The sequence below is a fragment of the Netta rufina genome, assembly GCF_964035555.1.
Source record: "Netta rufina genome assembly, chromosome: 28".
NCBI lineage: Eukaryota > Metazoa > Chordata > Aves > Anseriformes > Anatidae > Netta > Netta rufina.
In genome coordinates this window covers 1,965,314-1,981,379 of record NC_140152.1, presented here as the reverse complement: position 1 = coordinate 1,981,379, position 16,066 = coordinate 1,965,314, and the positions used below count along the sequence as shown (strand labels likewise).

Sequence of the window (16,066 nt, the reverse complement as noted above, 5' to 3'; positions counted from 1 at the left end):
AGGACAGATTCCTGTGATGTCCAAGGAGGAATTCATACCATCATTCGCTGGGATCAGGCTGCAAGCATGCAGCCCTTTGTCTGGAGTGGATCCCCTAAACAAAGCTGAGAATGGAAAGGGTAGGCACCACCTCGGCTTTGAACTACAGCCCTCTAGGTGCATACGCTACAAAATTGAAGGCATTGGTCTGGAAAGCTTGTAAAAGAAAAGCCATCAGAGTTAACCGCCCTTAATTTTATTACATAACCAGACAGAACAGTTGAGACTGGAATGTCAGATTTCCCCTTCGAGCACAATTTACAGTTTCATATTTGCTTTGTATCAGAAAATACTTCAACTCGCTAACATGCAGGTAGGATTCATCAAGTGAGGCACGTTCTCCAAATCTGGAAGAATACAGAGCAAAAATTCACTGCAAATTGCTTCACTAGCCTTCAGAGAGCAGCAGATCGCCTCCAACTCTTCCTTGAGATCATTTCACCCAGTATTGCCTCGCCATAACATTCAGTGGTTACCAGAGGGATGCAAGTGTAAGAGCTAGTGAATGCTGAAAAGCCATCATCATAGAGAGTTTCCACAAGCTAGCAAGAGACTGACTACATGTTGTGGTAACATTCTTCCCATTCAGCAAAACAAAATATTATAGTAGTTAACCCTGCTGACAACAGGTCTGTTACATCAGGTGAAGTACAATCATTTGAGAATTACAGTTCGCAATTCAGTAAAACAGAATAAGAGGGAAACAACAGGTTAGTAGTTCAGTGAAATCTTAATATTATGCGTTTTAGTAAAGGTCAAGAAGTTTATGCACAAGGTCAATAGTGAAAGATCATGAAAAGAAAGTTTAAGATGCTATGGTTCTGCCGAAGTTTTACAAAATGTATAAAGTATTGTGTTTCTCTAACAACAACCAAACCCTTACAAGTGCAGGTATATACATGACATGAAAATATTGCTTCACTCACTCAAAACAGGGTAGGGGAGATCTAGAGAAAAAGCAGCATGCAAAAAAATTCTGGAACTAGAGAAGATCCTGCGTTCAGACACTGATCTACAGTACAAAATAAGCCTACTTGTACAGGTTGCAAACATTTTTTTTTCAAAGGAATATGCTGGCACTTACTGTACAATAATGTTAACTGATTAACATAAGCCATGAATAAATATTAAACCACTTCATAAAGCCTGCATAAGCAGCACAGGCATTCATGGTGGCAGAAAAAGCAATGCAGACATACTTCATTGTTCCCAAATAAAACAAGGATAGAGAAAGATTTCCCAAGCAGGAAACGGTAAACTACACAGCCAGACTAACTGTATTAGGGGTAATTACATATTAAGTAATGTTATTTTCAACACCTTTCTTATGTGTGTGCAGCCACTAAAACCTCACTGTGAGACTTCATCAGGACAGAAAACAGAGCATTTGGTAGGATAGCTATTTTCTTTTAATTTCTCCCCTATGTTTACAGAAACGTGAGAGAAAAATCTGACTATGGGAGGAAAAAACCTTGTAACCTAAATGTAGTTATTTCTTCAACTGTTATAGTCAAGACCCCATGGCTTCTCTCCCAGAAAGAAAACCCAGAACCATTTGAGGAGAGTGTTTCATGGGATAATATCCAGCAGCAGATGTTCCAACACAAACATGTCTATCAGATCAGTGCCAACATTTCAAGCCCAAAAGTCATCACATTCAAGGGGATTTCAGAGGCAAGGGAATGTTAGCCCTACAATTAAAGCTCTAAGATGGAAGGAGGAGCTTGGGATGGGGTAAAGGAGGGGAGAGGGAGTCACTGAATCACAGGAGATAAAGAAGTGCACACAAGTTTCTAAATGAAGCACAGACGAAGTGAGGGGCACAAGAGTCATCTACAGGAGGTCACAGGTTCTGACAGCACTGGAGTTTGTTGGATTTCTGTCCATCGGTGGTTGGTGGGACACTGATATCGACTACGTTGTTGCCAGGAGACTCATCGTGTGCAGACCGATCTGCAATCTGCTTCTGCGAAACAATGCGGTAGATTTCTGAAATGAGAACAGACTTGTTAGAGCCTAGGAAGAGACTCTCTTCAACAGAGCATGTGCACGTCTCACAGCAAGCTGTCAATGAAGATGGTTGAACCCAGGAAGGAGAAGATTTTAACTCGTGAGCTGTGAAAAGGAATCTGGTCTGAGCAGCTGTGCAGTGTAACATCTGGCTGGCTTTCCAGCTCTGTAATGGATACTCCAGTTCTGCCTGGAAAAATTAGCAACACAAGATTCCTTACTGTCTTCCACGACAGCTACTTCCTATGTTCCTATGTTCTTTGCAATGATTCCATGAACATGGATATTACTAAAATGCTTGTTAAATGAGAAAGGAGCAGCAATGCTCGTTTCTAGAACAGGGAATCTTTTTTTTTTTTTTTTTGATAAAAATTGGCAATGTTATCTAAAACATTATTCAACAGGATGCTTGCAAAACATCGCCATGCAGCAGCAATGACAGCATCTAGTTCACCCTTTAGCTTCTGGCAAGCTGTCCCTACCAAGTGACAGAAACGCTTGTTCCTCTCTGTAACAATTCATTTTTCCCACCTATGGCAGTAAAAAAGACACGAGGTCCCGTAAGGCCCCATACTGATCTGAAAATGCCTTTCCTGAAAGAATTGATTTCTTTGACTCAAATTATGCCTGAAAGCACAGGGATTCACGAAGCCGTAACTGCTGAAGAGAGACTGCCAGGTTAGCTTTCAGAAACAAACCATCTCAACTGCGGAGTCAGTAAAAATAAGTCAAGTTGAAATATTTTTAAATCATTTATTTCGCTGCCTAAGTCCTCGTTCCAACTTCCCTCCATTGTAACACAGGAAAAGGGCAAGCACCTCCCTGGAAGTCTGCGGTAAATATTATGGCCACATTCATAGAGCCACAGCCTCAAAACAGCAACAGCCAACTCATTATCAAAGATTAAAAATCACGGGGAATTGTGAAGCTTTGTTTGGGTGTGTTTTTTTTTGTTTTGTTTGCATTTGAAAGAATCTGCACATATTTGCCCTGTTTCAAATAGAATCTTTTAACCCAAGACTGATCCCCTTGCTACCTTCAGCCCCTTTTTGCTGTTAGGGAAAAGGAGAGACAATGACATCCACCCTCTTTTGTGCTCAGTGGTGAATTTTAATACTAGCTGTTCAGAATTATTACCAAAACCTCCCTCAAACTGGTGGCCACCAAGGGAACTCCTGTCCTGCTGCTCCTTTCCCTCCAAGTTGACCATGGTCTCACCCAGCTCACTGCTCTGCACAGCACATTTTTTGTTTCTTTTCCTTCCTCAGAGGGACGACTGCCCCCCGCTAGGAACAGCCTTTTTAGGGCTACTCAGCCACACTAGCTACATCCCCACTGTACCTCAGCTGGCCAATCTCAGCACCCTTGGGAGCCCAGGATGCTGCTAAGAGGCCGTGCTTTGAGTTCAGTTTGCCCAGGCCTGACCTCAGCTCAAGTTCTGGCTCTGAAGCACCTTATCTGTTACAGGAGACGGCACTGGACAGCTCTCTCCTAGAAGAACCTTTGCCCATCTTCTCTACCCTGGGTCAGTCTTGGGACAACACTGCAAGGAAAGTACAGGATGGATGGTGACAGCTGAGCAGAGCACAGACCCCACTGACAGCACAGATCCCACCGACAGTTCCAGGCAGGCTGCCTCGGGTCCAGCCAAGAAAAAGCAACGTGCCTGCTCTCAAGGCTGCCCTGCGCAAGAGCTCAGGCCCTAGGCAGTCTTCTCTTCTCTACAGCTTTGTCTCAACAGCAATATCCCCCAGTTACTTCACCAGCAGCTCTGGTAACATCCAAATCCTGCTGGGCTATCCTTTTTTCTCCTGCCTGCCTCCTTCTTGGTCATCTTCCTCCCACTGCAACATGCTTTTGGTATCAGCAGAGCTGGGCAGCACCAGACCTACTGATCCTCTTCTCCCTGCTTACCCTCACACCTCTGTAAAACAAGCCTGAGAGAGAATTCAGGTTTCACCCACAGAATTCAGTGTTGAAACTCAGCTCTCTTCCTAGTAATAGGTCCTCATTTGCCTGTAATCAAGGAACAGTAACAAAAAGCCCATTTTTTGGTCAGTGTCCAACAACCAACGTACACCAGACACTTCCTGATCACCGAGCAGCACCAGAACAAAGGCTCCTTCCCATCTACCTGCCACCAGTATCTCCTCACAACAAAGCTCAGAAAATGGTCACCTTGAGGGGCAGTAGGACACAAATTAGGCACAACCTCACCAAACGGCATACGGGGGGGAGAACACAGAAATAGTTTATCCTTCCAGATCTCAGCTATGGTAAGCAAAAGCCAGGAACTGGACCTCGCCCAGGGTCCATGTCATGGATCTTAAAGAGCTTTTCAAGAGAGAGTACAAACAAGCTGACAAATTGTATGGATTTTTCTCCCCTCTAAGAAAAGATTCAGACTGCATGAGGCAGACGGAGGTAGCACGGTAATTCAATGCCTCTTTGACAGCTCTCTTCCTACTTAAGTCAAACTGAAATTTAAAGATTTTTTTGCTAATCACCCATTACTTCCAATTCTACTTTCAGGAGCGTAAGACTATGCCTTCAAACATCAGCAGGTAACTTCCCTGTCACATCAAATAGCATTTTGAGACTGGACTAACAGAAAGTGTAGCTATAGAGTAAATTCCTGCTTATCCATTAAAAAAAAAAAAAAAAAAAAAAGGTGCCAGAACATCCCTCAGCACAGAATTCCTCATAATATGACTACTGCAGAACGCAGAGTGAAGGCAGAGTCTCTGACAGCAGAGATGCTCGAGTTTACTGGGGTTTGTTAGCTCCAGCTCAGCAGGCCTGCAGGCCCGTGCTGCCTTCCTTCAAACATGCTCGGATGTGCCTGCACCATGGTTCCCAGAACTCTGCTTCCAAGGATTAGCTCGGGCTCTGAGCTACCCAACTGCAGAGAGTCACTTCAGAGTAGTGCCAAAATAATGCATCCCCTGGAAGACAGAGCGCTCGAGCACGCAGTGCTGACACACCCCAGCACCTCATGCAAACCAGCAGCTAACTGAAGTTAGAGCAGGGTCAGGCCAGACCCATTGCAGAAGTTCCCCACCCAACTATACCCCAAGAAGTCACTCAAATAAGCACTGCTTATCTCAGCGGAGTTATCTGAAGCATCTCTCTTGCTCCATGTGCTTCCCACTTTCGCAGCCTGCAGACCTCCCAGTACACATCTTTCTTGCTCCTGCTACCCGCTGACCATACCACTCATACTTCTGGGCCCACCTCACTGTCAGGAAAACAGCAAGTTCCCCACGTGTTGTATTTAGCATAAAACTGAGCTGCACTCTTCCAGAAGCCAAATAAGTGCTCAGCTTCAGTTTGCAAAACACCAGCTGGAAACCCCTGTGAGCTAATCAGCGGAAGGGCTTTCATCATGCCTTTCATCATTCCTCCCCCCCTGTTTTTTTTGCCTAGTACAGCAAGGAGGACTTGGTGTATCTACAGTAATAAAGCTTCGCTGGTGACTCCTAGGTCTCATGCAGTAGGGCACTCCCTTATTCCAGGAGCAAGAAGATACATGCAGAAAACAAGTCCCACCTAAAGGAATGGAAATGCTTTTGTCCTCTTTCAGACAGGGGCTTGGCAAGTAGGATAATGCTACTACCTGGAGTACCTCTGATACTAGGCACAGTGGATCCACTGCATAAGCCACGTGGTATTCCCACAGCGAGTCCTGAAATTGCAACCGGACACCATGCACTCATCTACACCACTTACACACGCCGAGGAACATTCCTGGGCAGAGGAAATCAGGATCCTTGGCTTCATTTTGGCCCGTGACTGCTATCACATTCGCAGACGATTCCTGGGACTGTTAGGGGACATTCCCAGAAGGCAGCCTGCGTACCACTACGCTGTTGGTGCATAGCGGCATGCAACCCTTACAACAAACCAACTACAATGACATCAGGAGCCTAGAACATCTCCAGATTCCTTGGCAGAAAGGCACGTGGGGTTTGAGAGCAAGAACACAAGGTAAGATCAGGTGGTTTGCAAACAAATCATCATTCCCAGCATTCCCAACATTCATTTCCAAAACAGTCCTGATAGCTGCAAACAGTGCCCGTGAAAAAGGATCACTACCTCAGCAGGCCCTCTCAATCCCTAACAAACCATACCTGTAAGGATGTTCTTGAAGGCTTCTTCTACATTTGTTGAATCCAGAGCAGAAGTTTCAATAAAAGATAAGTTATTTTTTTCTGTAATAAACAACAAGTGGTTCAGTTAAGAATTTTAAAAACACTTTATTTTTGCTTTTATTTGGGGTTTTCACCTTTATTTCTTTAGGCCAAGTCAGCCAAGACCTAGGTCCCCCTCCCTCCCCCCCAGTTACAATGGGAGCAATTAGGTGCACCACTTAATCAGCTACAAGCCTTTCAGCAGCAGCACCTTTGACCACTGCCTCTCCACAGCGTGAGAATATTTTCCTCACTGCACTCATTTAGTCAAGCAATGCGTTTTCTCCAGTCTCGCACAATATTATTCCCATCTGGCTACAGATCACTCCTAGAAGTGCCTTCAGCAAGAGCACAGGCTAACACGTTAGCTGAAAGGGGAATCAAAATACTCCTCTGCATCCCAAACCAGATCAATAGATCTAAGCTATCTTAAACAGACCCTGCCTCCAAACTACAGTAAACCTCCTGGTGATACAATCTATTTTTTTTCCTTGCCTTTTGGAATGCAAAAGATACATCTACACATAGTGAACAACTGTAATGAGCAACCAAACATCCAGCCTGGAGTGGCACAGCACTACCCAGACACAGGCATACAGGCAGAGCAACTGCAACATCTGTACCATCGTGAGATATTTAAAACAGCCTTAGTAGGAAGTTAGGGGCAAAAAAGTAAGTTGCTGAACCAAATAATCACAGCAATGCTCTATTCAGAGTGCCTACCAAATTTGTTATGACTCTGACATAGGCTCTTTCATTCATTTGAAAATTTAAAGCAGCTTCACTAAACACAGGGCACTCGCTTACTAGCAAATTTCAGAAGAACGTTTATATTCCTAGAAGGAATTTAAAAGCTGTGTATTTAAATTCCAGCTCAAACCTGACAGCCACACAACAGTAAATTGAATGTCCATTGGCCTATACAGGCAAAAAGAATATTTGACCGATCCTCTGTAAGGTAAGGAAGAGAGAGAGAAGTAATGCAGAGGGAGCAGCTCACATCACCAACTAGACTTTTCCCAACAATTGGTTATCTCCAGGTCTGATTATCATTGCATTTCAATGAAACCAGATGACACTACTACACACATTAGTGGTCTGGAGCAGAAACTACACCATCTAAGAGAAGGTTCAGAATTCATTTGCAGTTCTCCATAGAACCAGGCCTCTAGGAAGGAGGGAAAGACATTTTGCATTGTGATATTTTATATTTATATTGTGGTATTTTCTCCTCTAAACATTGCTTACTGTTTCTAGCCTTGCTAGAGGACACGTTTATGCTTCAGATATCAGGCAGCTCAAGGACAGCACTTCACAAACATGTCCTACCAACAGATTTAAAAAAAAATCCACCATAAACTATTAATAAGCCAGGATATTTTCATTTACAAAGTCTTAAATATCTTTTTTTTTTTTTTTTTTAGGCCAAAATAAAATGTAAGGTATAAGTTCAGTCCTGGACAACAACAACATGATTCCAGTGTGCACCAACACACGAGTTCAGAAAGCACCAGCCCAGAACACACTGCCTACAAACCTGCAAAAGCCCGGGCCTCATCGGTGGGCACAGCTCTCAGATGGCGGAGGTCGCTCTTATTACCCACCAGCATGATGACAATGTTGTTGTCTGCATGATCTCTGAGCTCCTTTAGCCAACGCTCCACGTTCTCGTAGGTGAGATGTTTGGCAATGTCATAGACGAGAAGAGCCCCAACGGCACCACGGTAATACCTGGAACCACAAAAGGCACCCGTCTTTAGAGAAATTATCCATGTTACACCAAACCTCCTACCTGCTTCTTCTGTGCTGTTCACTACTAAAAAAGCGAAAAACGTTCCCTCCCATTTAGAAAGTTGTGCTGATGCTAATACTGTTTTAGTTTTTAAAAGGAAAAAAAAAAAACCTCCTAAAAACAAGTTCCAAATGCGTTTTTTAATGGCATTTCTAGAAAATTTAAATGCATTTAACAAAATGAAGACTGCAGAAGATATGATGCTTTTGGTCTACTAAAACAGTGCATTTCAGAGTCAGCGCTATGAGAAAGTTTTTGTGAAGTTATAGCTTATTTTTAAACTAGGAAAGATAATCCCTGGTAAAACGTATTTGTTGCTGATCTTCCAAATATCTCCTGCCCCTCTAAAAAATTGAGAGGGAGACCCCGAGGCTATACTAACACATCTACAAGCCTGTAAACTAAAAACAGTTTGCTCCCTCCCTCAGGGCAAACTGAGGCAGGTCTTAGCCCATTTCAACTCAAGACAAAGAGCTCAAGACACCATCATCACCCTAGATCGTGTCCCTATGATGTCCGTACCCGTTGTCCACACAATCCCACCATTACTCCTCTGCTCTGCCAGCACCTGTGCAGCAATCACTGAACCGATTCAGAGCACCAAGTCAGCAGAAAACACACGCTTTTCACTGCTGGTTGGCCTTCTGCTGGCTTAGCAAGCTGAACTGGCCTAGCAATGTGTCAGGCAAGAGCCTGCACCAGCAAAAGGAGAGGCAGCATCGCTGGACTTAGTTTCTGCTAAACTTTTACAGCAGCAAGAACACAAAAACACTTGAGAAAAAACAAACTAGCGACTATAAAAAAAAAAATGCAAGTTGAACTCACCACTTATCTCCTCCTGCATTAATTTGCTTTTGCATTCCTTCTCTACAGATTATTCCCTTTGGTCTGTGCTCTTCTATTTTTCTCCCATCTGTTTTGCCTTACCCTATCCACCTCAGCAAGAGAAACTCCCCTCATCTTAAATTTAATATAAATGGCTCAATCTGTGCATTAGTCAGGATGAAGTTTGAACCTTTAAACAGCGACATACATCTGTAACACTAACATCTCAACCCCATGATCAGAATATGTTCTGGATAAGCAAGCCTGCCGATAGTTTTCTTCCTCTAAAAGATACTTCTGCCTACTAACTGTATAGAAACAAATCCAATCACAGGTTACATATTAAGGCACTGTCTGGACTAACAAAGTGCCCCAAAAGCTCCTCAGCATCCCCTGTTTTAAACAGGGACGTGCCCATTGCTGAAGTCAGCATAACCAGAGGTAATTTACATTTACTGGGTGTTCAGCATGCACTCTTGGACCTAATTTTCAGGGCCGTGACTAATTCCAACTCACTGAGATTTCAAGGGAGTCTGTGGCTGCAGACTGTCCTAAAAATGCCTTCAATTGCAAGATTGAGGCGGTAATGAAGACCAGAAGGCACCTGCAGTACAGTAAGTTGCCATACCTAGACCCAAACTTCATGCACAACAGCACCCAGCTTCTATCAGAAATGACACTCCACGTGATGAAGACAGCACACTGAGGGCAGGTAAAAAAAAAAAAAACAAACAAACCCGAACCACAAGACTCAAACAGAATTTCCCAGACTTAAGATTTAAGGTGTCATTTACCTATCAAAATATCACTAGAATCTAAAACTTATTTTCATTGTATTAATCACATATCGTTATTTCCTAGCTTATGACTTGGATCTACAGCGAGGTCTGATTCCATCAGGTCCCAAATGTGTTTTATTTGTTCTCCACCTGGAGGTGTATCTGTGCTGTCTCTGCCACAATTCTGCTCTTGGCCTGAGGAAGGCACAGTACTCACGCTGAAGTAATGGCGCGGTATCGTTCCTGTCCTGCAGTGTCCCAGATCTGTGCTTTTATCGTCTTCCCATCCACCTGGATGCTCCTGGTGGCAAATTCCACCCCAATGGTGCTCTTGCTTTCCAGGTTGAACTCATTGCGCGTGAAGCGTGACAGAAGATTACTCTTCCCAACTCCGGAGTCTCCAATCAACACAACTGGAAGAAAAGGCATTATTTTCAGAATTAGTTCTTCGCACCAGCATTTTCACAGAGCAGTAGTGCTACCTGGCTGCTACGTTGCCTCGCAGTCAAGCCCCAGAGATGTACAGCCAGATAAATGTAGGAGAAAGTTACATCGACAACACCTCGGATTTCACTACTCACAGCTTGCTTCCCCAGCCCCAAAACGGCCCCAAACCTTTTCATTGCGCACAGCTGCTCAGTTCCTCAGAGATGGAAATGAGAAATAGCAAGAGCAATAGCCAACAGCTCAGCGGTGTCTGGGAGGAACCACGCCACCACCAGTAATTAGGGGCAACAAGGTGTCCCCGTCACATCCAACCTTTTGCAGAGGAAGGCTGCAACCCCCCTTTGAGAAACATTTGTCAAGAGCACAACACCCAGCTACCTGCCTGCCAGGAGCCTCTGCACTGTATAGGCTGCTCTGTTTTTACTAAAAAACACACACACAAAAAAAAAAAACAACCACTAAGTAAATAATTGCTTGCAGTCCCTGCTGGGGTCACATGTGTGTTGTATTTTAATGATTTAATCCATCAATACGTTCCCCACAAAAAGGGGAGAGCAAAATACAGCTGATACTATCAACAAGGCACAAAACAAACCCGAACTTCATCCAGCAGGACGAGCTCTGGATGGCACGAGAAGTAAAGGATGAGCTAAAAATCTCTGCCTCCGCACAAGGTGTTGCCATGTTAACAGGAAAACATTAGTGCAGGGAGATTTTTAGCACATGAAAGGCAGCTGTGCTGAGAAGAATTATGGCAATAAAAGGTACATCTCATGGTAGAAGTTCCCCTGCTCTGGGGCTGAAGCTCCCAGCTGACCCCAACGTACCCCTTTCCCACCTCTGGTCCAGCAGACTGCTTCTTCACTGGGCTCTCCTCCTCGACAGCCCCAATATCTGTCACACCAGGGGCTTCTCTGTACTGCTAAAGCAACTACATGCATGTTCTTAAATCCCTGTGTTCATTATTGCTTGCTCTGCTCAGCAAAGAGAAATGAGACTACAACCCATTGAGCCACCCTCCCGTAGTCCCAGCAAGCCCCCCACAACGTTTGGCTTTGGGTATTGGAGCTAACAGCTCGAGCAGAAGAAAGACACTCTCAGGCAGACTTCTTTAACCTTGGGAATATTCCCTCCTTCTGTTTAAACTGCAGATTTGTTGTTCTTTCTTATTTTTATTTGTTTTTCGTACAGAAAAGCAGGCACAGGCAGAAGACCCTCCTGCTCCATCCGCCGCAAACTACAGAATACTTCTCGCTACAACTTTGGCTGCAAACTGATCTCATCTCAGTGTTATTTCAGATTTGCTTTTTGTTTTCCAACGCTCAGGCCATTGTTTCAGGCTACGGATTTGGCAGCACACTCTCCAGCTCCCATACCCCCCCCAACACAACACAACCAAGCATTCCCTAACTCTTGCTGTACCCCCCCTCGCCGTGCTGCACCAGCTCCTGAGCTGCACCAGGAGACCGCTGAAAGGCTCCGGATTCAGCCACCGGCCCTTCATCCAGCTGACAGCACGGACAGACGGACAATTGTACCCGCACAGCTGAAAATCCAAACACAAGCAAGGCAGGAACGAGCAGCCAGCAGATCAGGTGGTGGCAAAGAGCCATGGCTCCCCACCCGGGATGGCTCAAACCAGCTCCGTGCAGCTCTGGCTTCACTCGCAAGCAGCCTACGGCATTTTATATATATATATAATTTTATTTTTTTTTCAGGCATGAGAGTAGATAAAAAAAATCTCAGTTCTAACTCTAGGACTGTCAGTTTATTTTCCAGACCAATGCTTCTCACCCCTACCCAAAACTCATCCCACTGGGCACTGTGGGGACGGGCCGCGGGTCACCCATTTCGGACAGCGATTGCTGCCTTGTGGGGGCTGCACCCCACAGCAGAAACCTGGCCACAAGAGCAAGAGTATAAATCACACAGGCTAGCCCAGCTTGACAAAAACTCGAAGCTTTCAATTGCTTCTAACAGGAGTTACCTTCTAATGAAACTGCAGCTCAGGAAGGCACAGCCAGCTCTCCAGGTCACATCCATCTTCCACCCTCTGGTGTTTTAAAATCACCAATTTCAAGCCTAAACTCCGCAAATGGCTCTTGGGTCATTAGCTCCATTTGCTGCAGGAAGAAAATTCAGGGCATCTCGTGCCACTTTAGCTGGTTTACCTGCCCCTGCTGCAAGCTGGCTACCTTCAGAGCAGCAGCGTCCCTTTACCAGGCTGTTCCCACTCCAACATTGCTGCTCAGAGCAGCTTTGAGATGTCACTGAATGCAGAAGTGACAAAGAAAGGCAGTCAGGTGCAAACTCAGCACCAAAAGCAATGTTCTCTCTGCCTCACAGTCTGCAAGTGCTTCTTGCTAATTCTTGATCTTGACCATTAATCAAGCGTTTTCTCTTGCAGCTGAAGGACACAAAGAAGCCCACGTCTCTATTTTCTTTGCGAATCGAGCAGGAAGACACCTTTGAACTTCAGGACAAAAGCAAATCGAACTTGGGGAAGTTCCTCTACTTGGAAACTGCTCACTAGACAGGACTGCGTGTCAGAATGCACAAACCTGAACAGAGCTCAAGTCCCAAATCAAATGCAGGAGCGTGAACCCTCGCTACATCTCCCACTGAAATCACTCTCCTCAAACAGCCTCTGGGCCACGCTGCTAAGGGAAAGGCACGCTGGTTTTGACTCGGACATGATCTGAAACAGTCAGTCCTCATCAGATGGGGAAGTACAAAAGCAAGCCACTCGCAGTGCCCAGTTCACATCCCAAACTGCAGTGCCCCTCCTTTGGCCCTTCCTGATTTTATTTCTCCTCCCCTGCCCTGTGTCCATTTGCTGCTTACCATTCACCACATCGCCCCGCCATCAACTGCAAAGCATCAGAGGCCTCTCCTAACGCCTCCGTGTCAGCAGCACGGGCACCATGCCTCGGTTCTGGGCCTTAGGAAAGGGAAACCTCCAGCACAGACCTACAGGGCAGAGCACAGCGCCTCTCCGCACATCACCCGTCACGCCTCGGGATCCTGGCACGAAGCAAACGAAAGAATTAAAAACCTGGCACAACCCTTCCATGGTAAGGGAAATGGAAACGTGAAGTTTATTATATAATTATAAACAGAAGAGTTCATTTGGCTGGCAAAGGGAGAATATTGCTCTGCACAACGCGGAGGATTAAGACTCGAGCAGAGCCCACATCAGCAGAGTTCGTTATAAATATTAAGTACGTAGGATTGGCAGGTATTGATGAATAACGCGACACACATTTGATTTTAATAAGCAGAGCCCTCATTAGCCTTACGCTCTAATCAGAGCGGCGCAATCTCCCACAAAGGTAAAAGCAAGCTTTTCCCTATGGGTGCTGTTTTCCTTCCTTTTTCACGAGCCAGCACGTCTGCACAATCTCAAATTCAATTCTTTAAAGAAACGCCGATAGCATCTATCTTCCCGAGAGGACACCCGACGCAGAGATCGCACTTCAATAGGTACAAGGCTTCCCATAGTTCGACAGCTATTAAAACGTCAAATTCTACCCCGGACCCAAACCACTCGAAACTCAACATGAGGAGATCATTGCTTTTTTGACAACATTTTGTTTCGATCGATAAAATGAGCAGTTCTGGCTGTAGGGGTGCATGCAGAAGGAAGGAAAATTGCACATAACGATAAAGGGGAGCCAGTTTAGCAGAGCAGCTTTGACTAAAACCACATTTGCATCCCCAGAGTACCACCAAACCTCAAATTAGGTTTGACCTCTGCGTGCTACACCCGATAAGCCAATAATGTGTGTCTTTTCTACTGCCCTACTGAAGCGGCCAGTCCTAGAGCACAAAGTGGCTGACAACACCAGTCATCATTCTCTTGCATGAGGGAACCCTAAGAGCAGGGAGCCAGCTGCGTGGGGAAATTATTGCTACCAACTCCTTCGCTGTTTTCATCCCTGAGCAATTGTTTCTTACAGCATTTCTTACAAAGGATGCTCCCAACAAATGGGGCTCTGCCTTTTGAACTCTTCATAAAGCTGCTTAATATATTCTGTGCTCCACGGCAGAAGTCAAGCTCCTATACAAGCAGTTCCAGATCTTCCACTACATAAAAAGCTAAAAACTGGATTCAGCAGCAGCAGCCGTCCCTAAATAATATTACAACGTGAGGATGATCATTTCTTCAAGTGCAACTGTGAAGGCTGAAGTCAGATTTCCTTTGGAAACAGGGGGCTGAAGAAATGGTCAGAAATTAAAGTCAACCTCAGAGGTAAGGAAACGAAATGAATCCCTCCCAGCCAGCAACCACCCCCTCCACCACCATCCCCATCTCTGACCACTACGTGCCTGACAGAGAAGAGTTCAAACACCATCTGTGGAGCAAAGAAGGGGCTAGACCAGAACTCAATCAACCCCTGGACATTGATTTTTTTCATTATGTCAATTCCCCTTGATATTTAATTCCATTACAGGAGGGGCAAGGAGGGAAAAGAAGGCGAGTTGATCCTCTTCATTTTCTTATTACAGTGGAGATCGCATCCCACTTGATCTTGTTTACATTTGCCACTTCTCGTCCGGTCCTAAAAAGCCCAGAAGGAAGGAAGGAAGGAAAGACAACTAGATAGGGAAGGGGTTTTTGTGTTGTTTTGTTTTATTATTTAACAATAACACAACTACCCCTACCCAAGACACAGAAAAGAACAATCCTCTCCCCCACGTTTCATTAAATTAAGTGCTACAAAGTGTGCCAAGTCAATTTGCTGTATCAACACAACAGCATGGTCCCTGCCCAAATAGCTTTAGGTTGTGTCACTCCCGATAAAATTAAAATCACATTTCAAAGCAGCAGAAGTGTTCCTTGGGATGAATACAGCTCTGCCTACCTAATTGACTAGTCACAGAAAGAAACAAGAAACTAAGTTTTTAGGCTTTCAAGTTCCCAGCTATTAAACCACTTGGGAAATAGACGATGGAATGACTTCAGAAAGAAACTAGTTTCAGACCCAGACAGTTTAGCATATTTTCCGAGGCTAGAGCTCTGCTTTATGTTCTCCTCTAACTCTACCTGTAAGGGCTTTTCCTTCCCACCGTCCTGAAGACTGTCAAACAAAGGCACCACATAGCCAAAGCCACCCAGAAATCATTTCCAGCGTGTGAGTAACCGCTCGTTCCTTTCCTCAACCGGCGAATGGAGCCTTGCTGCTGCCCTTGCCAGGGGTCACGGCCACAAAGCAAGCACCAACGTCCAGCTCCGGGGGAATTTTTCGGTGACTGCCTATGGAGAAACCCCCAGCCCCGAGGCCACCCAGCGAGGGCACCCTCGGAGAGGGGCAGCTCTGCGGGTGAACCCACGGATGTCAGCAGCGGGAGACCACGGGATCAAAGAATCGTCCGGGCTGGAAGAAAGCTCCACGGTCACCTGGTGCAACCCAAACCACAACAGGTTGGGGAGCACGAGGCCGGCCGCTCAGCCCAGCTGCTCCTCTCCTGGGCTGCCCCAGCTCAGCCCCAGCACCTGGGCACAACACCGGCCCCAAACACTCACGGAGGCGACCCCCAGAGGGAGCCCAAGGCGAGGAGAACAAGCCGGGGGCTGCCCCCACACGACGCCGACCCCCGGGAGACCCCTCAGGCAGCGGCTCCGAGGGCCGGGGGGCGCCGTGAGGCAGCAGCGAGCGGTGCCCGAGCTCCCTCAGCACCGGGGCAGGCCCTGAGGGGGGATCTGAGGGGGGGGGGGGCACCGCCTCAGCGGCACCCTCAGGGCGCCGAGGCCTCGACCCCGCGGGCCTCAGGGTGGGCCCGGGGGGGCCTTGGGGTGGGCCCGAGGGGGCTCGGGGTGGGCCCGGGGGCTGCCCGCGGCCCGGCCCCGTTCACAAAGGAGGCGGCGGGGCGGTACCTTTGAAGAGGTAGTCGTACTCGTCGTCGCGGGTGCCCATGGCGATGGCGGCGCCGACCCCTCTGGCTGCCAGGCACCGAGCGCGGCCCAGCCGGGTGGGAGGAGA

General features: G+C 46.3%; 1 protein-coding gene across 1 annotated transcript; it reads right to left on the bottom strand.

Moving 5' to 3' along the window:
• Positions 1-219: 219 nt before the first annotated feature.
• Positions 220-16,066, bottom strand: RAB11B (RAB11B, member RAS oncogene family). The gene is made up of 5 exons (XM_084302815.1): positions 15,961-16,066; positions 9,853-10,048; positions 7,777-7,970; positions 6,180-6,260; positions 220-2,028 (listed from the first exon to the last, which is right to left on the bottom strand). Exons 1-5 carry the CDS (start codon positions 15,998-16,000, stop codon positions 1,883-1,885), a joined length of 657 nt encoding a protein of 218 aa, XP_084158941.1. The 5' UTR covers positions 16,001-16,066; the 3' UTR covers positions 220-1,882.